Source organism: Callorhinus ursinus, unplaced genomic scaffold, assembly GCF_003265705.2.
Source record: "Callorhinus ursinus isolate GAN/ISIS: 27379988/994484 unplaced genomic scaffold, GSC_fseal_2.0 scaffold18, whole genome shotgun sequence".
Taxonomy (NCBI): Eukaryota; Metazoa; Chordata; class Mammalia; order Carnivora; family Otariidae; genus Callorhinus; species Callorhinus ursinus.
The window spans coordinates 26049659-26074704 of NW_027397080.1; the positions used below are offsets into that span (position 1 = coordinate 26049659).

Here is a 25046-nt window from a genome sequence, read left to right on the forward strand (position 1 = left end):
CCTAGTGACAGAGCTCCTCTCCCCAGTTCCTTCACCCCTCCCCTGCCCCTGCCATATAAACTCTTTGGAAACAGCTGTATCCGCTTGGGGACCATACACGCATCCAGCTCTGCCAAAACCTTTCTCCCCAACGCCAGGGGCCTCTAGCTGCTCAGACAAGAGCCCTTGGAAGCCCACGGCTGCTGGCCAGGAGGATGCCACCCCTGGTCCAGCAGGGCACCGGGCAGAGCGACCTAACTCAGGGTGGGCAGCCACGATACCTCATGCCTCCATTTCGAACACCCTAAGCTTGGCATGATGCCTCCCTGCCACCTGCCTCCTTCCCAGGGCTGCTCTGGGGACTCCGTGACTGGGGATGCTGGGTAGGTGCAAGGCCTCTTCCCTGCCCCCAGAGAAATGGCAGATGGTACAGAGCTCCGGAGCAGATCACTGGTCTGAGCGCGTGTTGCCGTGACGCCTGGGAATGTGGAACCAGCAGCTTCCTCTGCAGCCCTCCCCGGGGCTCCCCGAGTTTCTGCCTAGTGAGACAGCTGCCTCTCCCCGGCCTCAGTGTCCCCCCTGCGGCCCCTGGCTCCCCAGGACAGGTTTGGCTTGCAGGGAATCCCCAGGACAGGTTTGGCTTGCAGGGAAGCCTTTCTGATTGGGTCCTACAGGTGTGAACCTCCGGCACACAACGCGGGTGTGTCCTCCCTGGCTTGGAAAGAGCTGAGAGTCTCTGTGCTGTTCCTGCAGCTGAGTCCTGTCTCTGTCACCTGCTTCCGGGAAGATGAGAGACGAATATCACCACATCTGGTTACCTGAAATTCCAAGACACAGCCCGTGTTGTCCATTTGGACTGGGCCTGTGGAAACAGGCTTTGGAGTTGAACAGACCTTGGCTCTGGGCCAATTTCTTGACCCCTTAAAGTCACAGTTTTCCCATCTATAAAATGGGTATAATAATAATACTATCTACCTCCCAGGTTCATGACTAGTATAAATTCTGAATGTGAAGATACAGTAGGCACTCAGTACTTGCCTCAGTTCCACTGCCTTCCTGGGATGAAACGTGGCTTGAGTTCAGCTCAGGTGCTTAGGGGTGCCCCACCTGGGCAGAAGTGCATCGTCCCAGCAGGACTCCTACCTGGTCCAGGTGGGAGAGGCGGGGCTCCCTGGGAGGTGAGGGGTGGGCTTGTCTATCCCATCCCGGGGGGGGGGGGGGCGGGGCGGCGCTTGGCTAGGCCTCCCCAAGTAAAGACTATAAAGGTGGCAAGGGAAGGAGGAAGGAAACAGGCAGCAAAAGTCAGAGAGAGAGAGAGAGAGAGAGTTGGAGAGAGAGACTCAAAGAGCAGGGCTTCGGGAGGGAAATAGTGCCACAGAAACAACCAAGACACAAAGAGAAACAGGAAGAAGGAAAGAATGAGTGGAGGGTGGGGAGGGAATGACAGATAAGGGGCCAAAGAGAAAAAGCAAACTTCCTGAGCGTGTGAATATGTGTGGGTCACTCTGTAGCTCACAGGCCTCAGGCCGGTGAGGAGAGCTGGCTTTCCATTCACATTCCTTGGGGCACCCAGGCTCGAGCACCGCCAGAGGACGAGCTGGGGTCCTAGGAGCAAACCACACATTTTGGTTTCTGAAGAAAGACAGCCATTCACCACCCCACCTCCTTCAGCGCCCCCTTCCCCCCCTTGCCACCCAGGACTGAGCTCTGAGTCGACACTGCAGAAGGCCTGAAGAGGGGGGCGTCTTTGGGGTCATAAACCATTAATTAAAGGCAATTTCTAAAATGCAGGCATTATGGTACCAGATTTTATGTCTGGGATTCCATCAATCCTCGCTTTTATTTCCCCTCTGTCTCAGTCCTACGAGTGAGAATAACTCACATTTATAGTCAGGCAGTGAGTTAGAGAGGCTGGCTGAGCCCCTTGGCAGAGTCTGAGGAGGTGTCGCCAAGAGGCCCATCAGTCTGGATCCTTCTGAACACCGGGGGGACCGAGGTTGACTCTGGAAGAAGAGGTTCTACCTTCTCCCCACCAGATGGATTGTCTGGTCCCAAGAGCCTAAAATATATACTCTCTGGTCTGTTGGCAGAAAATGCTTTACAGAAACCGTGAGGTTCTGAGGTTGGCATAGGAATATGAGAGACCTGGGTTTCGATGCCAGCTCTTCTGCTTCTCTTGGGGAAGTGTTTTGAATGTTCTCAGCCTTACTTTTACCATCTATGAAATGGGATGATAATGATGTCTAATCTCACAGGCCTAACTGAGGACTGAATGAGGCGATGTATGATTCTCTAAGTGCTCAGCATCCAGAGGGTGCTCAGGGCCTGAGTGGGGGCCTCTGTCCTCTGCAGTCTCCTATCACTTGCAGTCTAGACCGGCTCTGTCCAGGAGGGTAGCTACAAGCCACACGTGGCTATCGACCACCTGTTATGTGGCTCGTCCACACTGAGAAGCCTCTACAGTATAAAATAGACACTGAATTTCGAAGACTTTGTCCAAAAAAAGAAGAAAAAGTAATCTCAATAATTTTTATATTGATCACATCTTGAAACAATATTTGGGGTATATTGGGTTAAATCAAATACATTATTAAAATTCATTTCACCGGTTTTTACTTTTTAACGTGTCTACAAAAAAATCTAAAATTACATATGTGGCTCATATGATCTCTTTCCTGCACAGAGCTCCATTAGATGGAAGGTTTTGTTCGTTTTCTCATTGCCTTTCCCCACTTCTGTTGGTTTGGAAGTGAAGCACCCGGTTTCTCTGCTTTTGGTTCAGTGGTTCTCAAAGTGGGGCCCCTGGGCCGGTATGAGCAGCAACACCTGGGAACTGGTTAGGGATGCAGATTCTAGGAGCCCACCGCAGCGTTCCTGCAGCAGAAGCTCTGAGGGGTGGGTCCAGTAATCTGTATTTTAACAAGCCTCCCAGGTGATTCTGATGGGTGCTGAATTCTAGAACCATTCTTTAACTTACCATATGTATTTAACTTCACAAAACCTAGGGTTGAGCGATATCTTAATGCTCTGTCCTAAATAGGGAGCTACTGAAACATCCCGATCACTCTCTCTGACTTACAACCTACCGCGTCGATTATTTTAATTCTGTCCTTTAAAAACCCCACAATTTTAGACATTGTCAACATGATTATTTTACCTTGATGATATTTGCTTAAAGTAATTTCCCCACACGTCAAGCACGTAGTTCATCACTTCTTCTTGCGCCTCAGACCTAACTTCTAGGATAATTTTTCTTATTCCCGAAGAACATGATTTAAAAGTTCCTCTGATTAAGGTTATTTTTTTTGGTGGTAAGCTCCTACAGCTTTTATCTGAAAAAAGCCTGTTTCCCCCTTGTCCTTCAAAGAGCTTTGCTGGGTACACAGTTTTAGGCTGATGGGCATTTCCTCCTGGCACCTCGAGGACATCGTTCCACTATCTTCTGTCTTCGTTTTTGCTAAAGAGAAGGCAGCTGCTGGCCCAACTGTTCTTTGGTTAGCTCCTTTTAAGATTTCCTGCCTGGGCGCCTGGGTGGCTCAGTCGTTAAGTGTCTGCCTTCAGCTCAGGTCATGATCCCAGGGTCCTGGGATCGAGTCCCACATCGGGCTCCCTGCTCGGCGGGAGGCCTGCTTCTCCCTCTCCCACTCTCCCTGCGTGTGTTCCCTCTCTCGCTGTCTCTCTCTCTTAAAAAATAAATTTAAAAAATCTTAAAAAAAAAAAGATTTCCTGTTTGTCTTTGGTGTTCTCCAGTTTCATTGTGATGTGGCTACAGGTGGATTTCTTCTTATTCTGACTGATATACATTGTGCTTCCTGTAACGATGGGTTTATTTTTGGAATATTCTCAAACATTACCTCTTAAAATATGACCTCTTCTCCATTCTTTTTTATTTTTTAAAGATTTTATTTATTTATTTGTCAGAGAGAGACAGTGAACACAAGCAGGGGGAGTGGCAGGCAGAGGGAGAAGCAGACTCTGCACTGAGCTGAGAGCCTGAAGTGGGACTCGACCCCAGGACCCTGGGATCATGACCTGAGCCAAAGGCAGGTACTTAACCGACTGAGCCACCCAGGCACCCTGCTTTATTGACTTTTAATGAATTCAGATACAGGTTTACACTGCCACACACGGCTAGTGGCTGTTGTGGTAGACCAGAAAGCTCTGATTTCCCCTCATGCTTTCCATCAACTTATTTCTCTGCATTGCATTCTGGGTAATTTCCTTAGACCTGTTTTCCATTTTTAAAATTCTCTCTTCAGTAGTTTACTCTGCTGTTTAACCCATCTTTGGATTTGATTTGATTTACTTATTTTTTTAAGTAGGCTCCATGCCCAGTGTGGAGCTCAAGGAGGGGCTTGGACTCTTGACCCTGAGATCAAGGTCTGAGCTGAGATCAAGAGTCAGACACTTAACTGACCAAGCCACCCAGGCGCCCCTGGGTTTTATTTTTTTAATGTTACTAACTACATACTTCTAAAAGTTCTATTTTGTTCTTTTCCAAGTTCACCTGGTCTTTTCAGATAGTCTCTTGTTCTTTGCTCATGTTTATGACTTCATCTTAAATTTTTTTAAGCATTACATACATATTCGCTTATATTTGGTATATTGGTAAGTATGTAACTGAAAAGGCCTTGGAGGGTCTAAATTTGCTGTATTTCTCTGTGGACTCTCATGCATGCTGAACTCAGATTTGATCTTATGGGAATCTCTAGGGCTTAAGGCCAGAGAGGATTTCTGTGACCTGCCAGGGTGGGAGCGGCGAGGGAGGGGGGATGGTACCTGGTAGCAGGGACCACTTAATTCCTGTTAGAGAGACCTGGAAGAATGAGAGACCACAGGCTCTGTTCCTTCACTTGGCCACTCCCCAGCGTTTACTTCCCTCTCCACAGTCCTGACATCAGCGTCTGTCCCCAGGACAGACCCCAGGTGTCACACTTGGTTATCACTCACTGCTCCTGTTCTGGTCTTAGTTCACAGCTTTTTAGTTTTGGATGGGGGCAACTTGGGGATTCCCCTTACTTTTGGTGAGGCCAGAGATAAATTAAAGAGTGTGTTTTCTTTTAGATTTATGGTCCCTCGGAGTCTGTCTTCCTCCACTTGGCCCCGAGAGGACGTCCCTCTTGCTGTGTGCATTGTCCACCCTGTGCTCTCCACGTTCTGCTGGGGGGGGGTCCATCCATCTGCCCTGTTACAAAGCGAGTTCCAAGGTCAGAGGCCAAGTCTATCCCTCTCTTTATCACCTGGGCCTGGTTCATGGTGATGCTTAATGCCATCATTAAAAGCCCAAGTTATGGGAAAGGGACAGTCAATACAGTTTTGTTTTTGTTGTTATTATTTTAATTTGAATCTTCCCAGGGACCTCTTCTGCTCAACATCCATCAATGGCTTCCTGGATAAAGCCCAAGCTCCTCACACGACAAGGCTCTGTGTGACCCGGCCCCTTGCCGGCTTCTCCTCAGTCCCATGCCCCCCTCCCCGGCCCCCTGGGCTTCTTGTACTTTCCCAGCGCTCCTGGTCCCCTCCCCCATCCTGAATCTGTTGCACCTGCTGCTCTCTGCCTGGAAGTATCCCAGCTGCTGGCTTCTCTGCTTGGCGACCTCCGATGAAGCCTTCAGGCTCTATTGAAATGTTGCCTCTTCCAGGGACCCCTTCTCCAGTCCTCCCGCATAGGCCGGTCCCTGCCCCCCTGCAGCACCTGTGTGTTCACACCTCCAACCCGCACGCATGCGCTCACAGCGTTCTCATTGTGCCAGGTCCCGTTCTTGCCTGCAGTTCTCACGGCTGAAATCAAGGAACGGTCATGGGATTATTAAGGGAGTGTGCGTCCCACTAGAGCGTAAACCCCATAAGGACAGGAGTGGGACCTGTTTTTCCTACCTAGGTATCTCTAATGCCTAGCAAGAGCCCCATGTCTGCCTATCTCCGTGGTGTTAATTCACCCACCATGGCCCATTTCAGTGACCAACAAGACGCCACGGGATGTGGAGCGGGGCATCGGTGCGTGAGCATGTACGAGCCAGATCCTGCCCACCACTGCCCGGACAGAAGGCGCTCTATAGATTTTGGTTAAAAGCAGGCAGGCAGGAGAGGACATAAGGAGGGAGGGAGCAGGCCTCTCCCTTCAGGCTCATCTTTTTTTTCCCACCTCCTTTTCGGCCTAGTCAAGCCGCTTGTGGCCCCCACACGTACCACATGGTCTCCCTCCCTTTTCTTGGCCGATGGCAGGGCCCCTGGACCTCAGCACTATTGACTGACATTTGGGACGGGCTCATACTTTGTCGTGGGAGCTGTCTTGCGCAGGGTTAGGATGTTTCGGGGACCTCCCTGGCCTCCATACACTAGACGCCAGTGAGCACACAGCTTGACTGCTCCCAGCACCCCGACCCTTCCTCCCGGGCCTCTCTCTTCTCAGATCGGCCCTGCTCAGGCGGCCAGCGCCAGTCCAAGCCCCCTGCCCTTGGGCAGTGGCAGGAAGCCCCCATCAGCACTTCTCCAGCCAAAACCTGAACTCTCATTTTTAAATTGCTGCATTATAATGTGAGGAAGTCACGTTTCCCGGCCCGGTAACAGCACTGTGTTGGATAGAGATGCTTTGCTGGGGCCCCGGTCCCAGCTCCTGTGAGGTATGTGCCAAAGACAGACCCTGGAGCACCGGGTCGGACAACCAGGGTTCAAACGGCATCAAGTCACTGATGGGGTAGCTGCTGGGGTGACGGCAGGACCCCGGTGGGCCCGCCACCCACCCACAACGCCCTGACCCCAGCGCCGAGCGGGCCCTTGGAGGCCCTGAGCCAACAAGCTGACCGCGCTCCCATGCCCCCGTGTCCCTTAAAGTCCACGACACCGCAAAGCACATGGAGAAGTCCAACCGAGTTCGGATTTTACCAGCCATCACTACTTTATGCGCTCAGAGAAAAATGTCACATGCTTCCCTTTCCCCTCATTGTTGGTGCTGCTGCCTGGCATGGGCCAGCCTAAGCTTGGGCTCATTGCGTCAACCGACCCGACAGGACCCCTGTCCTCAGCCTCAGGGACCATCATCCCCCTCGGAGGATTTTCCCAGGAGTCAGGGGACTGATTTCCGGGAGTTGGCAAGGCTCCACCTCTCTGCACTCATGTCCCAGGTAGATGCTTGGCAACTAGTTCCAACTAGTTTATAGACTCGGGGGCAGGGAGGCGAAGACGAGGTCCAGGGAAGGCAAGCAGACTGCTCTCCCTTGACAACTACGGGATGCTTTAAAAATAGACACAGAAACTTTCCTTTTTCCTCCTTGCTAACCTGTCCTCATGCTGAAGAGTGCCCACATTTGGGAAGTCCTTCTTAGAGTCTGATCTGCAATTGAAATCTCTTCGCTCTTTTTGTTTACGCCGGGGGAGTATTCCAGCGGGGGCCCGGCCTCTGCCTGTATTCTCACTTCTAGTTCTCTTTGCTCATACGTTTTTCTGGCTGGCTTTTCCACTGCCAGCTGGGTCTGGAAGGTGAAGCAGAGGGGATCTTGGAGTGGAAGCTGAGGGCTGGAGAATGATTCTTCTCCTGGTACCCCCGTGGAGATAGTACGAAGTTGCATCTGGATGGCTCTTGGAGGGAGCTCCAGGTTGCTGGGGGCTTTGAGCACCCCGCTGTGCCTGGAGTCCCTGACTAGATTTTCGGCCTGGCCTCTTCCTGTCACCAACCCTCCCGGCTCCCCTATGGGCCTCAGGACCTTTCCGGTTCTTTCTGGCTCGGCTCAGCCTGCTTCCGTGAGCCCTGTGGACTGTGGTCATCGTGATGGTCTCGAGACACTGTGCATTTGCTTGCTGGCCCAGGGGGACCCCCCGCGAGTCAGAGCTGCGGACCTCTGGCTCAGGGCGAGCCACCTGGAGGCAATGCCTTCTATGGGATCATCCTAAGCAGTTAATGCAGACTGACCAACCTCCCAGCTCCTTCAAAATGCCTCCCAGCTGCCTGGAAATTTCCCACACCAGCGGTGAGCTACTTTGCTTCTTGCCCCAAGGCCAATTTAGGAAGAGCAAAGATGTTTATGAGCAATATTTCTTAAATGTCCTTCCAAATGAAGACAGAGCTTTGGTGAGACTCATGGTGGGTCATTCTTCCAACTTAGATACCTACTGGAAATGTCCAGGAGAAAACTGGAGCTGGTCTTGTCTTTCTGGAAATGAGAGAACCAAGCCGCTCTGGCAGCTTTGCCTGCATCTGCCTGGAAGCGGTGTAGTGCACTGCTGGACCCCAATTCCTATCCCTGTTCCCTCGCTTACTGTGTCTCCTTGGGCTATTTCTGTCTTTCTGTCATTCCTGTCTGAGCTCAGTTTCCTCACCTGTAAGGTTGGGACAATAATCCCCACTTCATGTGATTTTGGTGAGGACTACATCAGGATAACTTATGTGGTCTCATGTTTACATCTGGGTCCTCAGCCTGAGCCCTAGGCCTGGCACACAGGAAGTGGTCAGCCAGTGTTTGTTGAATGACTTACCGAGCGTATGTCAAGGGCCTGCACTGGCCTGCCACTCGGTAAATGTCAGCAAGTCACGCCCTACTCTCCTCTGCCAGTTTTCACCACTCCCTTCCCCACCGCAGAAGCCAGTCCTTGTCCTCGGTCCTCAGCCTGACACCCACGCCACGTCCCTGGGCTGGCAGGGTTGTAGCTGTCTCCTTGCTGGTGACCACACCTCCTCCGGGCATTTCTGGGAGAGTGTGGAGTCGCCCTTTGTCAGGCCCACCAGCACCTTCACCTCCCCACCACCGTCTCCATCTCTGGGTCCCACAGAGGAGAGGCAGGAGAAATGGGAGTGTCACCTGGCTGGGCTCTCAGGCCACCAGCAGGCTGATCCCACGTCCGACTGCAGCCCTGGCCATGTGGGCCTCTGGGGGCCGGGTGAGCTTGGGATTCCTGTGCTGGCTCCAGAGTTTGGAGGGTTGGTGCTCCTGCTACTCCCCCAAATGTCCCAGGCTCCGGGCGCCCTGCTCTGGGTTCAGAAATGAGCATGGTCTGCTGCTGCAGCAAGGGCAGGACGGGAGAGCCCTCTGGTGAGGGAGGACACGTATCAAATTGAGATGGGCACCTACGGCCCGGCAGGCACACCACACTCTGATTGAGGGGAAAGGCAAGGACCCATACAGCTGGATGAGCCCACAGGGAGAATCTAGACCGGAGGTGGCGGAGCAGGCGGCCTGGAGACAAATTTGGGCCCTGAAATGTGTTACCCCTAAAGAACACTAATATTCTTTAAAAAAAAAAAAAGAATTGCAAATATAAGAATTCCAGTGTATTCCATAACACTTTTGGCTTCTCTTGAAAGATCGGGAGTTCTAGGAGCCCTGGAGCCCCGCAGGGCGCTCTTCCTTCGGTGGGGGCAGCCTGCAGCGCCCAGGCACCCACTTCCCTGACCCGCCTGGAGCCTCTGGGGTTGAGAAATAGTGGGAACGAGGCGGGTATACGCGCAGCACGGTGCTGCCTCCCGAGAGTGCTCACGGAGGTGGGCCCGCTCATCACCTGCCACACTCTGGGCAGTGCGGTCGCTAGAGCTGATCTAAAACAGAGATGGTGAAAGGCATGCCAGCCTTCCTGCAAGGGAGCCCTTGTGACCGTGACCGCGATGGCTAAGCTTGCCGGGTGCTTTACAGCCTGTGCGTGAGCAGGCCCATCGCACAGATGAGGAAAGTGGAGCTCAGAAATGTCCGTCAGTTGCACACACGGACACAGCCAGGCCCCAGAGCCTGTGTTTCACATCACCGGCCCACATTTCCTCTCGTGGGAGTCTCTTGCCACACCGAGACGAGCAGCTGCCAGAGGCTGGACATTTCTCTCCACTTGCGATTTCATCTTTGCCCCAGGGGATGGGCCGTTTTGTTCCCATTTCATAGAGGGGAAAACTGAGGCTCAAAGGTCCTAAGCGAGTGGCTTAGGGTTGCATGGCTACGTGCTGGCTCTGGGATCTCACCCAGAGATCTGGCTCCAAAGCCTGGGCTTTCCTCAACATCCCTCCTTGTGTTGCTTGCTTTTGACCGATCATGCTGGGTTCAGGCTGTCCCTAAAATGCATCTGTGTTTCCTGCACCCACAGGAAGAGATGGAGGGCACCTGGCAATGGTTCACACACCCGAGTTGCGATTGGTGACCCGGCCTGTTATCTCCGCTCCTTGGTTTTTAGACAGCCCTCACATTCCCTGTGGAGGGCAGAGAGCCTCCTGCCCTGTCACAACAGCACTGGTCCCTGCAGTGACAACTGTCAGAGGCAGTCTTCTCTCCTCTCCTCCCTGGCCTGCCTGCCCCCAACCACAGCCTCCGTGCCACCCCCAGAGACATCGGTGTCCTACCAAGGAAGGAGGCTGGTGCCATGTAGGCATGGAGCCCATTGGCTGCGCCCAGGGAAAGCGATGAGGCAGCTCAGAGCTGGTGATGACAGGGCAGGTGGGGCCAGATGTCCTGGCAGCATGGTGTGCCTGTTCCTGTCCCTGCCCCAGGGCCCTGTGGCAACGGGCTCGGCCGCTCTGTGTATACCTGGGACCTGGGACAGCAGCAAAATCAATATCCTGGGGCTGGCATTTCTTAGCCAGTCTGCGGGGGCCCTTCCTTTTCTGCAGAGGCTACACACTGACTCGGGTTCTTTCTGAGCAAAGGGGATGCTTGGACAGAGGGAGGTCCAGACTCCACCTCGCCTTGCTACTGGCTCACTTCTTAAGGCTCCTGGGAATCCTATATGAGCCTCAGGGACTTCTCAGGGCTAAACAATGTCAGAAGTGTGGTGTGCTTAGAGCTCTCCAAAGAATTGCTGACTTAGTGCCTCTAAGCACAGAATACAGGGGCTGAGGAGTCGCCCATTGCAACATGTCCCAGAGGGAACTCTGTGGAACTAGGTACAGATGCATGGTTCTGTGGTCAGTTACGTTTGGGAAAGCGAGTGGAAAAAAGTGAGATATTTTCCTTCCCTGCAGAACTTGTCAGAGCCTTGATAAACTAATGTGTTACATTCAGGATCTCTAAGGTTTTAGAGACACAGCACTGTTTCCAAAACAATTGACCCAAGGATTTTTTTTCCCCCTGCTGAATCTTGTGGTCTGCAGCAGCTCAGAACACTGGCCTGGGAGTCAGGAGCCCTGGGTTCCCGAACCAGCTCAGCCACTGATGCCCTGCTTGACTGTGGGCATGTCCCTTCCCATCTGTAACACGAGGGAAGTGGGCGAGAAGCCGCCAAGAGCCCTGTCAGCTCTACACGTCCTGCATCCTCTGGTCTTGTCCTTGAGCTGGCCCCGGCAGCCCGGGCGAGTTGCTGAACCTGCCTGGGCCTGCCCTCACACCTGTACTAAGGATCCTGCTCTGCCTCTCTCACAGGGCTGGTGAGAGGCTGAGATGAGATCGCTGTCCTCATTGTCATTGTCATCATCCTCGTGATGACAAGCTAAGCCTTTTATATGCGGTAACTCGTTTCTTCCTTGCAGCCACCCCTTGAGAGCGCCTTACTGTCCCCACCGTACACATCGGGAAACCAAGACCCTGCCAGGTTCAGTAACTTGCTTAAGGTTGCCAGGTAGCAAATGGTCAGGACTAAGGTTTGGACCCAGACAGTTTGCCCAGAAGCTACCCCCTTAACCTTGACCTTAATTTGCCCGGGAAAGAGCGTTGCAAGCTGCAAAGGGCTGTCCCCGGGGAGGGGCATCGTTCTATGTAGTCTTGCTGTGGTTCATCCGGGGGCTGTGCTTGGCCTCTTGGGGAGGGGCTCTGGCCCTCTATTTGCAGGCTTTCCTGTTCTGCCAGGGTGAGGAGGGAAGGGACCTGGGTCAGCTCTCTCTGGTGCAGAGCAGGGGTGAGCAGGGGAGTCTGGGGTGCCCTTGGGGAGAGGCTTTTCCACAATGGGGGGGTACAGGAGGGGGCCTGAGGCAGCCCATAGGATGCAGCTGAGATTTGACCTAACCCCTGGGGGTCACACTGCCTTGGCGTTGCAAACCCTTCGTGCCAATGAGATCATGTCTATAAGAGAAATAAACTGGAGCTTTGCGGTGAAGGGCAGTGAGCGTGGTGGGGCAGGTGGCCTGGGGGAGGACACCAGGGACTTGTAAGGCTCCACAGGCCCCCATTGCCCTGGTTCGTTTTAGAGGGAGTCTGAGGCCCAGAGAGAGAGACCGACTTGCCCCTGGTCACATAGCGAGTCCTTGGCCAAGCTGGGAACAGGACGTCCAGAGCCAGGCTAGGGGCTCTTGACTCCGAGGGGCTGGGGTGATAAGGCTTCTGGGTTGAAGGCTGGGCCTCCTTAGGAGCCTGAGGGCAGGGTCTGGGCAGAACCCTGCCGGGGCCCCTCCCTCAGCAGCAGCTCCACTCCAGACTACTCCCCAGAGCACAGCTTGGGCAGTCGTGCTCCTAGTTTAGGGCCCATCATCTGGTGTCCATGGGGCACCACTGGCCCCAGGCTAAGGCCAGCAGGTCCACCAGATGCTTGGCAGAAGCAGGTCGGGCGAGGTCTGACATGGTGGATAGCACGCTCAGAACTGGGCCTGCACCCAGGCTTGACTTCTGTCCCCACCACCTCCTGGCTGTGTGCCTCTCGGAAAGTCGGGCACCTCTCTGTGACTCTCACAGGGGTACTGCTGCAGGCTTCTGAGGCTGCCCGGGAGGCAGCGGATATGCCAGGCCAGACCCCTCCGCTCTCTGCTCAGCAGGGCCTAGCAAAGGCCCCCAGCAGCCATTCCTCCCTCACAGGGGGACCCTGGAGCTGCCCCAGGGAGGTGGCCTCAACCTCCCTTGTCACCGTCCCTTAAGGGGAAGTTTCCCCATGGCAAGTCTGCGCTAAGACCCATGGCCAGGATGCTGCCCTTGGCTACTGCCCTGTGCGACCTCTCCCCCAACTGAGCCCACATCGGGGAGCTTGTGTGAAACACAGATCCCAGCATCTCACCCCCAGACCCGATTTAGTAGCTATGAGATGGAGCCAGGGAATCTGTATCCTTAAAACTCAAGGCATGGTCAGGTTTGCCCACTACTGATCTATGTGTGGTTCTCAAACGTCCCCCCCCCCCTTTTTCCTTCTTGCTCACTTTTTCGTCTGGCATGGGATCCTTCAAATGGACATAGAGGTCCAATGAGCAACACATAAGAGCGGAGCTTCTTCTGGCTGAAGGTAGGACTGGAGCCTTGCCTGCTAGTTCTTTCACCAGCTATGGCAACCTCTTGAGGGGCCTCTGAGGAACCCCCAAGTGTTCCATGGAACACAGTTTGAAAACTACTGCTTAGTCCAATTTCTTCCTCTACTGGGTAGAAAAACTGAGGCCCGAAGAGCTAGCCTGCACAGGGCTTGGCTAGTGAGGCTTTCTCAAGTTCTCTGAGCTTCCTATTGATCAGTTGCCCCCCCCGGGGCGAGAGCTTGGTCAGAGACTGCGGAGCATGATTACTGAGAACACAGAGACTGGAACCAGATGGCTGGAGTTGAAACCCAGTTCTGCCTCTTCCTAGCTGTGTGACTTTGGGCAACAACTTCACCTCTCCGTGCCTCCATTTGTTCATCTATAAAATGGAGGTACTGACAGTATTTATTTTGGAGGGCTGTTGGAAGGATGATATGAGTGAATATCTGCAAAGAGTTGGAGGCAGGCCTCATTGCGAGGCCAGGCTGGCCCTGGGTTCTGACCCCTGTCTCTGTATACATAGACCTCCCCGGGGTGACCTGGGGGCTTTCACCTTAAGAACCCAGGCTTAGGCAGCCTAATTGCTTCCCGGGGTCTAAATTTCTCTGTGTTAGCCACAGCACAGAGGATGTTTCTACTTGGAATCTAGAACTGATTTTGTCACGGCTGGTGGATTCCGGGGGCACACGTGTCAAAGCCTCCCAGTTCCGAGGCAGAGAAGCCCGGAGTCCCTCACAGAGCCACACTGGGACGGAATCTGGACTCTGAGGAATGGGTACACAGCTGGAGTGATATCAGGTTCACACAGCCTGAGGCCCGGATTTTACCCCTGGGGGACCTGTTTGGATCGGGTCACGTTTGGGCTCAGGATGTGTCTCAAGCTGCTTGCACATGTTTTTTCCTGTCTCTGATTTGAACTTAAATCCACTCAAACCATGGGAACACAAGCCATGCGGCCAGTCCTTTCCAGGCTGCAAAACACAGTCAGCTCTCACTTCTGAGCCTGTGGAGGCGAGTGTTATGACACCCACATCATAGATGAGAGGACGCTGAGGCTCACGGTTAAACGAATTGCTAGAAATCAGATGCAGGGCCAGAGCTGGAGCGGTTATCCAGGCCTGGCCTGGCCCCACTGGTGGGCTGCAAGGGTCCTCCAGGTGGAGCATGGCATGCAATTTCATAGAGTCTCTTGTTTGGGTGCAATTAACTGCCATTTCCTGGTAATTCATTAAGACAGCAATCAGACAAAACCTGAAACTCAGTTAATACTGTCCAGCAGTCAGCTAGTGTTGCCTGGGGTCTCAGACTGAGAGGCACGGCTTCTGCGCGTAGCCTGACTGTGTCGCAGGGCTCCCCCGGGGGATGGGCCGGGGACTGGGAAGTCCTGCCATTTTCGGGAAGAAGAGGGCAAGGCTTTCAGTGGCCGCTTCTTAAAGACCAATCCTCTTGGGATGATTTTCTCACGGATTGTTTGTTGGGGATGGTGGGCCTAGCCCTCAGAGTGCAGCGTGGCACATTTGCGTATTTTTCAGTAACTGGGCTTTAAGAGACCATGTGGCTATGGTTCAGGTATGAACTTCTCATACCCTTACTGCCAGCAAGACTTACTGGAGAGTGACCCCTCACTGGCGATGTACTTACCATTCTAACATACAGCCAAGACCAAACTCCTAAGTTATTTTTATGTTTATAGGGCATTCTTTTAGAATATAAAATTACGGATCCTTTTATAAGATAAGGTTATTAATGACATGTATTCCCTCTTGATTCTTTATGACCACCAAGTTCTTTTAGTTCTTTTTCCACTCGAAAATGGGAACAGGTGGGAGGTGGGGGACGATGGCAGCTTTGGCCCCACCGAGTGGGGTTTGAACTGGAAAAACTTAAGAGCCATTTGTTCAGAGCAGATGGGCTGGGTGGGGGGCGGGGGGTGGGTGTTTGTGAGGCCGGTTCTGTGAAAAGGCAGGTTTTGGGTGAGAGGCCCTGCAGATATTTTACAATGAAAGTTGGTGAGCTGCCTGGTGACCTCCTAGGTTACAGCCCCACTGCACTGTGAGTCCCCACCAGGCGCTGGTGTGGGACGGCTCCCGGGTCCCCAGATGGGACCCTCACTTCCTGTCGGGGGCAGAGCTGACCCTGAGAACCCAGCAGCTCTGGTGCGGGGAGAGGCCCCACAGCAGGGCAAGAAGAGGCAAACCTCTGCCCCAAACGGCTAGTGCAGGCCAGCAGCTCGTTTCTACTCTGCCCTCCCGAGTCCCTCCCTGGAGGTGGGTTTCCTGGGCCGGCAGATAAAAGGCTGACAGAACTGATGGAATAGATGCAGTCACACCAGCAAGGAAGTGCTAGGCTGTGCCGGAGGCTAAGGGTGCCTGAGGCGTAAACCTGGCCCTGCTGAGGCCTCCATGATGTCCCCTGCCCGGGGCCACCCCCTCACTGCCCAGATGGTGGTCAGGGCACTACGGGCTCCCTAGGTTTGAAGTTCAGCTCTACTGTTCACTAGCTTCTTGACCCTGGATGATTTACTTAACCTGAGTTTTCTCACCAAAAATACAGGTTGTTGGAGGGTTAACTGAGTTAATGCATGTAAAGTGCTCAGCACGGACTGTGGCCCATGGTAAGTGCTTAATAAATGTTAGATATTATTATTGTTATTATGTTACTAGGTTACATCTGTTGGAGCCTGCCAGCATGGGTGGGAGAACACACAGAAGGGCCACTGAGTGCAGCCGTGCAGGTTGTGCACTGTACAACTCAGGGCACCATTTACACAGGAGCGCCTTGTGGAGTAGTATAGTGCACAACCTGTGGGTCTGTACACCGGCCCCTGGGCATCCCTACTTCAATTTCTAATAGGTACCACTTGAAGTTGGGCCATCTGGGGCAAGGTCTCAAAGAACATAAAGGAGGTAGTATGATTTTTGAGTAGAGCTATGAGGATTTGAATAGGTATGGCCCAGTCCTTGCAAAGGTTACACGACAGTTAGGATCTTGGCCAAGTCACTGGGCTCTGGGCCAAAGTGTTCCCCATCTGTCCAGTGGGGGTGGGGTGGTTGGGCTAGTTTCAGGTTGGCAAATGGGCTTTCTCCTTGTATACCAACTCTGACTGATTGGCAGTGGCTGTCGGAGGCTTTGTAAAGTGAAGACATCAGAGCCACTTTGGGCTGGGTAGGAAGGGCTCTTCAATCGACTGTGATGTCTGCATGAGGCCAGGTAGAGGAGAGCAGGGGTATGTGTGCGTGGGCCATTTGCCAGCCTCAGATTAGCCCCGTAGTTCTCAATGCTCGCTACACCTTAGAGTCACCAGAGAAGGTTTAACTACGCTCTGATTCAGGGCTGTGGTCTGGTCTTGGTAACTGTTTTCAAAAGCTCTGCAGGTGATTCTAACATGTGGCTGGGTTGAGAACTGTAGGGGTAGATGTCCCTAAGTTTCCTCGCAGTCCTGAGCTCTACAACTCCTTGGCATGGTCTATAGATCACGGAGCTTTGAGCTTTCTTCCAGCAGAAATGACAGGGGAGTTAAAAGGCCAGTCTGCCATCAGTTTTATTGCCGGAGACGATTTGTCTTTAAGTTGGGAGGCAGAGGTGGAGGGTGCTGGCCACAATCAGGGATTGGGGTAGGCAGGGTGACCTCTTCTTGGGTCACAAGTGGAGTTTCACTGGGGGGAGGCCCAGGCTTTGCATCCGGGGGATCTCATGGGACTCGAAAAAGCCTGGCCCACACAAACTTTATCAGGAAAGCCCTGTGGCTCCCTCGATTTCTTTCTTAAGCTCCTCTCTGTCCCCAGGGAAGGTGGGATGTTGGGACGATGCAGAGGCCCAGTGAGGTCTGCAGGAAGTAACATGCCCCAAACCCACAGGCGCACTTTCTGGGCCTTTGGAAGGAGTGCCGGGGGCGGGAGAGGGAAGCAGATGAAAGCTGACTGGGGCTGCTGAGCTGGCCAACGCAGGGCCAGGCTTGGAGGTGGTGCATTAGGACCACAGGCAGCCCTGGATGCGGACAGCTCCTCCAAATTACAGTCGGGGCGGCCAAGATGAGAGGTTTCTGGGAGGCCACCCTGGCCTCAGCCCCGCCATGGGCCCAAAATTCAGCCAGCTTTCTCAGCGCCTCTGGACCCAGCCCCGGAATTCCAGGAAGCAGGTCATGCACGGGCTCTGCCTCCCACCCGGAGCAAGATAGAAGCAATCAAATAACATAGAATTCAGTAATATTTTAAAATAAGCTTTATTTAGATTTTTTTTAATATTTTATATTTGCATCCATGCCTTCGAGAAACCTTTCCCATGGGAAAAGTTATTTTCATCTAACTTACCCATTACTCATTCGCTATTTGACGTAGTTCTCTTAAATAAATCATCCTTAGTAACTCTTAGATTTATCTCCTAATTTACAAAAACTGAAATGAAAAGGAACTACTAAATCATTACCAGGAGTGGTTGCAATCTTATTTGTTCATAAGTAAAGGGCAAACAATAAAAACCAAAAGAAAAAAAAAATTCATGGGGGAGAAAAGTATTTTCTAAAATCTCTCTCCGTAGAGAAAGATGCCAGGTCTGGCCGCTCTCCCTCACCGCCAGGCTCGGTTGAACAGCTTAGCCCAAGGAGGCCAGAAAGAACCTTATTAGGCAGGTACCCTGCCTTCTCCTGCCCAACCACCCCACCAAGTCAGAAGGAAAGGGAACAGCCTACTGGTGTTTTTTTTGTTTGTTTTAGAGACTTTGGACAAAATACCCTATCCTTCTGAGAGAGACTCTCCAGCACTTTCAAATCTCCTTTCTTACTAAGAGCTGAAAAATGTTACTGTTAGCAGAAAGCGCAACTACTATTGTGCAGAGGGTGGGTGAATTGAGCTGTGTTAGTAGTTAAGGTGGAGTTGGGGGGCAGAATTCACAGGTCAAAAGAAAAGGGAAAGCTAGTTTTAGGCCTTAGGAGGCTCTGGCTTAGAAGCTCACGTGATCTCCATCACCCGGCGTTACAATGCACACGGTTCCTTTGCTGGTGAAGCCTCCCTGGGGCCGACACTGCTCCCCAAATAGGCAGATAGATGTTCCTGCCAGCCTTTCACTCCTAGGGTGAGCAGGCTCAGGCTGTTGTGACAAGGGTGGAGGACAGGGCCCGAGGGATCCTGAGAGATTCTGTTGAGTGTGACTGGAGGAACCAACCAGAATGGGGAGGGCAGAGAGGCTCTGGTGCTGGGCACTGTGTCCCCAACAGCCCTCCCCTTGAGATGGGCACCTCCCCCAGTGACACCTGCCTGGCCGACATGCAGAATAACCAAGGATGAGAAAGACACGGCTGCAGGAAGAACCTATGCCTCTCGAGGACCCTCATGGCACCGACTCAGGCCGAGGGTCCCTGTGGCTATACCCTGTGGTCATGTGATTGGCTGTCTCACTCTGTGCTCAACCTCCCTCAAAAGACAGACCCAAGAGAAGGTGACCCTCCGCTCACTGAGGTCAGTGTTCCTTATTTAAGATAAATAAATAGATATATAAAGGCCTGGAGAGGAGCTATGGGGAGGGGGGAGAGAAAGGTGGAGTGCACTTCCATGCAGGGGTGGAAAAATGGGGGAAAGAGATAGAGAGAAGAAAGAACGGAAAAAAAGCAAGCTTTGAAATCCAATGGTCCCTGGGTTCTGGCCACCCCTAAAGTCTACCTTGCACAGTTTGGCAGCAGCATGATAATAGAACAGACAAGTCAACAGAAACACCCGCCTCCCGCCCACCCCATGGAAAAATATACATTCCAATATTTATGTAATAATTTAGATAGAATAAGTCTTCTGCGTTTGTGCAAATAAATTAAACGGAACAATTTTCTTTTTTTTTCTTTTTTTTCCCATAAAGAAAGAAACGGCAACGCAATTTAAAAACTGGCAGGCCGTTAGAAAGAGCCCGTTTGACCTCTGGCACCCCCCAGCCGAGGCAAGGCCCGGCCTGGCCGGGCTCACGGGTCTTGGCGGGGGGCGGACCTTACCCTGACCACGTGGGCGGCTTGCGCTTAAAGTGACTCTGGCGCCCCGGTGGGGGTGGGGGACAGGGTCTGGTCCCGTGCGTTCACACCGGGGGGGAGGGGGGGAGCGGCGGGGGGCGGCAATCAAAAACAGACCACATCCTTGGGCAGACGGGCTCCAGAAGTAGCAGTTTGGACAAGGGACATTTACAAGCACGGAGTGCACAATAGTTTTGTTATTTACAAATACACAGCAGTCCTTCAAGTTTTCAAGTTTCATAAAAAGGAGGGGAGGGGAAAGGGGGAGGTGGGAAAAAAAAACCCCAACGAACCGAACAAAAAGAAAAAAAAAGACACGGAAAAGAAACAAAAACAGAAACAAACCCAGATTAACAACACAACTGTATCGCTCTGAGGACAACAGAGGGTTGACAGAGTCACACACGGTTGGAGTATGTACATCAATTACAGAGGCGGCGCCGCAGGGGGCGGGGCCCGCGCTCGGCCACGCCCAGCACCCACGTGCGCGGGAGCGCGCGCGCACACACACGCCCCGCCACGCACGCCCCGCCGCGCCCCCGCACCCCCCGCCCCGCGCTCGCACGCACGTCCACACGCACAGACACGCCTGCGCGCGGCAGGCGAAGGGAGGCGGGTATCACCAGTCCGCGTCCTCCTCTATGTAATAATCAGGGGCGGTACCATCAAAGAGGCCGGGGTCGAGGGACTTCCGCTGCTTCCCTCTGGCGAAGACGCGCGAGATGGAGCCGAATCCCATCTTCTCTTTCTTCTTTTTCCGTTTTTGGTCTTCAAGATCCTCTAGTGACTGAGGAGTCGGGCCGGGCGGCGGGGGTGGAGGGAGAAGAACAAAGCCACCTGAGCTGGGTGCAGGGCACGCGGGACGGTGGAGGGGACAGGGACAGCCGGTGGGTGAGGGATCGGGGCCGCCGGTGCGTTAAGAGGCCAGGGTCTGCCTCCCCCACCCCTCGTTCGCGGAGCCGACCTGGGCCCGTTGTGGAAGCTCTCCGGGACAACAGTGGGACCCATGCAAGGCAGTCGTGAGGGTGTCAGGGGGGACAGCCACGCTCACAGCAGTGCCGGGGCATCACAGCCCCGCAGTAACCCCCAGCTGCTGCTGCACTTGCCACTGTCACTTAAATTCAGCTTGCCCACAGCCCTGGGGTGCTTCCCCAGGGCCTGCAGGAGCGCCTCTGCGCACGGGGCTCTGGCTCAGTCCCTTGTCTGCGGGGACCCTGCAGCAAGGGTACAAATTTCCTGTGGAAAGGTCCCTGTGGGAAAAAGGGGACCCCAGGGGAGCCCGGAAAATGAGGAAGGAGAACCCTGAGCTTTGTGCCGCCCAAGAGCAAGGACCCCAGACCTTAAGGCCCTGGATAAGAGGCAGGACTGGTCACTGAAGGTAGAGCGGGGAAGGGGGGGCGGCTAGGGCCTGGGTTCTAGTCCTAATTATGTCACTAGCCGTGGACTCTTGGAGCTCCTTCCGCCTCTCTGAGGAGACAACAGTGGGGATGGGCGTAGGCTCCTGTCTAGATAACTGAGGGCCTGAGGGTGGTGTCTACAGGGGGGCTTTACAATCAGAGACACGGGGTAGTGTTCTCCAACCAAAACGTGAAGGTCAGACTAATGGTTCCCAGAACACATCAGAATTATCTGAATTCCAGGCCCCACCCCATAGCTGGTGGATCAGAATCAGGGTTACAGGCCCAGGAATCTGCATTTGAAAAGTCTTTCCTGGCGGACCCTGATGCAGATGAGCAGTGCCTAGACCAGCTTCTGGGCACCCCAGGACTAGACAGAGACCCCCTTCTGACTCTCAATTCCTGTTTTCCTCCCTGTGGTCCCTCCTCACTCTTGATGACAGGGTACTGAAATGTTAAAAATGAATAAAGAACAGTTTCCTGCAGCAAGGGGCCAAAAGAGCCTATGGCCTGGGTCATCAGCCTTTGGCTGCCAGAAGATACCAGGGCAGTAGGATGGAAGATGTGTGATGCACTTAATGGGTCCACAGGTTGGAAAGAGGACAGGGAAGGGCAAACCAGGTACTGCGCCTGGCTCAGGCACCAAACCATGACTGACTGAGGCAGTGGCTTAACTCCTCTCTGCCTTGGGTGTCCCAAGTATGGAAGTGGAGATGCTGAGAGCCCAAGGGAGCAAGGGGCAGGGGGGAGTCATGGTCACAATGGGGTGATGGGAGGGCCCAAGTGGCCAGGGAAGGACACCTACCTGTACAATGGGGTTGTGCAGGTTCTTCTGTACTGGGCCGGGACTGTCGCCCTGTAGCCAAAAAAGAGGGGGGAAATGAAACAGCAGGGACAACACAACACATGGGAGCAGGGGTGGCCCATGGAGAGTGGGGTCCTCCACGGAAGGAAGCCATCTCTTAGGGACCACCTTACCTCTGTACTGGGGAACCCACCCCCGCCCCTGAAGCAAACACGCCCAGACAGCTCAACAATGGCCCCTGGGGTTTGAGATGCCGCCTGGACCAGGGGTCCTGGGGTGCTCTGCTGCCTGCTCAGGCCTCTGCACCCCCAACACCCTCTGACCAACAAATCAGTCACTGAAGGCTTCTAAGATCCTGTTCCAAGCGGTCCATCAAGTTGGAACTGGAGATTGGTTATACTTGGTGTTGCTCATAAAGAAATACAATTTTAAAGAAAAAAAGCACAAAAATAAAGAATTTCAGGACAGGAAGACTCGGGAGACTACGTAGCTTCTAATTTCCTCCACGAACAATTCAATGCATCTCTCGTTTTGTGGAGGGGTAGGCACGCCTCATGGGCCTGATTTACAGATACAGAGAGGCTCCAGGCAATCCACCGTGATGGAACTAATAGTACAGCTCTACAGCTCCGATTTGGGGCTCTTTCTTCCCGGTCCGGTGCTCCTTTCGGGGGGCATGCAAAGGTGGGTGTGCAAAAGCCTTCACTACATCCCAGAATCTGGCTGCACTGCCTGCGGGGCAAACCGATCATTGGGATCACAAGTCATTACAAGGGAGGCCCCTGATGGTTGTTTCCAGAATTGCAGGCAAAAAAGCCAGGGGAAAAAAACAAAGCATGTCACTTGGGCCCAAGTCCCTCCATCTTCTCCAGCCTCCCCACACTTAGTCCTGACCTCTGCTCTAAACTAGTGGCCAGAGAGTAAGATGGACAGGTCCTTAGTCCAGCCTGGGCTGTTCTGACCTGCTGCGCCAGGTCAAAGGCCTGAGAACAGAGGGTTACCTTCTGCTTTTTCCAGGCTCTTCTTGGCTTACCTGTGTGCCCACCTGCTGAAATGGGGGATGAAGGTGGCTGAGGGAGGGCAAGGATGGAACGAATGGTAGTTTAGTTTTTAGTCCCATCCCAAGGATTGCAAACAGAACCCATCCGGCAGGCAGCTAAGACAGGTCTAGTCTACTCTGGGCAGGGCCATCTTTGCCGAATTCATGGAGAAGAGAATGAGGCCAGTGCCCAGTGGAATGGCTGTCTGCAGACAACAGGCTTATGAAAGCACCCAGGTCGTGGCAGCAGGGCCCTGTGTAAGGTGATCTTGGAAATAACCATGTGTACCTGCTGCCCGTAGCTGCTGAAATGTGCCAAGGCCAAGTCAGGCAAGAGGCTAGGCCAAATGCAATTCAAGAGGCCTTTAGAGAACCTTTCTGCAGAACGGACCTTCCAGCAGTATTTCGGCTGTCCGAGCCCCCTTGGGCCCACCATGAGAAGGGAAAATCTGGCCCCTGGGCAGGTCTTCTCATTTGGGGTGTGCGTGGCTCCTCTAGGTCTCCAGCCCGTGCTCTCTAACAAGGAGGGCATTGTCGGCTGTAGGTTCAGCTCAACAGTGGGCCCTGAGAACCAGGGGGACAGCTGTCAGAGGCCCTCCAGTGGCCCCCTTCCTCGCCCTGGTTCTGTCATTCAAGACAGCCTCTGTCACAGGGGTTCTGTTCTGAGCACTGGTGAAGAACAAACTGCTTTAAGGAAGTTGAAAAAGAATCCCAGCCTCGAGTGGGTTTCAGGCCTGGGGCGGCCTTCTCCGCATCCCGACTGGGCAGGATAAGGCCCTGGGCCAGCGATCCCTGTTGCCCACGTCACCAGGCGAAGGCAACTAATTTTAAGTTCGGTCTTTGCTATTTTTATTAGTAGTCTTTAGCTACTTTTCATGGTTATTGTAGGCGGGAAAAAACGGTTCCCTTATGGTTATTCCTATGTAGAAAAGTTACTGATTATTATACACTGATTTTCAACCAGTACCGTTCACGTCCTTGGTCATTATTGGTTCTAATAGTTTTACAGGTTATTCTCTTGAGTTTCCAGGTAGATATCATATCATCGGCACGTAGGAGTTATTTTGTCTTTCTTTCCCACTATATTCACCTCATTTCTTTTATATTTTCAATCATGCTGGTTAATACAACATTAGCTGAGTTTTTGAGAAAGCTTTCTCATGCACTCGAAGACCTAACTCCATGGTGTCTCTGTCTACACGGCAGGGGAACCCTCCATATTATCAGCTGTGGGACAGAACAAAACCATACAGTGGCCTCCATAGCCCGCTCCCCAGTGTTTCTTGTTGGAGCCTCAACATGGCATGGCATCCTCCCATCCTCAGGTGCCCGACCCACCTTCATGCCCTCACTCCTTGGGAGCCCGACTGGAGGCTCCGCCAGTCACCAAGAGTTAGGTGGCTAGGGACCCGCACCTCTTGGTAGCTGGCGCCCAGCATGCCATCAAAAAGTGTGTGATTAAATAAGCAAAGTGAAAAAACAGAACAAATTCATGGGATGCCTCTCTAGAGGAAATATTTGCCCAAACTCCTGGAAAATTAAAAAAAAAAAAAATCTGGCTCATTCCTGGAAGAAGGGCTGAGAGCTGGCTCTACGGGGAAATGAAGTACTGGGAAGGCCCTGGGCTCTGGAAGGTCACAGCTGGGAGAAGCCCACCGTCCCAGACGCAGGGACCCCGCCAGAGGTAGTCCTGAGCTGTGCAGAGCCTGGGCCGACCCAGGCCTGCCTTCCTCTGGGTTTTTCTTGCCCTCCCGGACACAAGGAGCAAACAGGCCTCCTTTCTTTCTCGCCCCACATCCATCTCTTCTTGCAAAAAGAACAGACCAGGAAATGCCTTCGCCAGAGTGCTCCCTGAGTGGACGAGAGGAAACAGCGGGTAGGTCTTCACCCCTCCGCCCCGCCCCCCTGCGGTTTCCAGGCGGGGCCCCTGGCCCCGGCCCTGCTGCTGCTGGCCTTACGTTGCAGAGGGAGTGTGTCCGGTGTCGAGGGGAGTTGATGTCGCTGGGCGTGGATGACCGGTCTCCTTCGGCGGCAGACGCATCGGAGATGACAGAGGGCTGCCGGGAGTGGCAGGGGCTCACCCTGACCGCTGGAAAGCAGGGACAGCTGGTAAGTGAGGGGTGGCAAGAACGTCCCTGCCTGTGCTGACCTGCAGCCAGGCCACCCTACGCCCCGTTATCCAGAAGAGAATGCTGGGACACAGGGAAGGGACTGCCTAGCCCTCTGCCCCTCCTCCGTTCCACAGACCCACACGTCTCCAGAGAGCAGCTGCTGGGAAGGGCTGCCCCTGGCCTCTGGATCCAATTAGGCCCTCTCCTAACCACAGTGAAGGAGAAGAGGCAGGAGTTTCCAGGGACCTTGGTGATTGTCCTCACAAGGCTTCTATCACCTGGATGTTCCCTGGATCTGGAACAATCCTAATCACCAGTCAACACCAACTTCCTTAGTGAGAAGTCTGGGGGCCCCGGCCAGCTCCCCTCCTTCCCTCACACCCCGCACCCAGTCATCCTCAGTGCAACCCTCCAAATCCATCCACTTCTCTCCAACCCCAGGTCCAGCCACTTCTCTCCAACCCCAACACTACCCCCCCAGATATGTCCACTTCTAACCCCAAACACAATCCCCAAATCCAACCACTTCTCTCCAACCCCAAACACAACCCCAAGTCCATCCACTTCTCTCCAACGCCAACACTACCCCCAAATCTGTCCACTTGTCTCCAA

General features: G+C 53.5%; 1 protein-coding gene across 4 annotated transcripts in view; it reads right to left on the reverse strand.

The window, feature by feature from the left end:
• Positions 1-25046, reverse strand: part of KAZN (kazrin, periplakin interacting protein) — a 1113689-nt gene that overhangs the window by 21164 nt on the left and 1067479 nt on the right. For 3 of the 4 annotated variants that reach the window (XM_073903322.1, XM_073903321.1, XM_073903323.1), the window contains 3 exons: positions 24282-24412; positions 21285-21335; positions 19746-19869 (listed from right to left, as the gene is read on the reverse strand). In XM_073903322.1, coding sequence (XP_073759423.1) covers positions 19746-19869; positions 21285-21335; positions 24282-24412 — 306 coding nt within the window. Of the gene's footprint in view, positions 1-17296; positions 19870-21284; positions 21336-24281; positions 24413-25046 lie in introns of those variants that run through there. The other variant, XM_025856336.2, reaches the window with a different exon arrangement.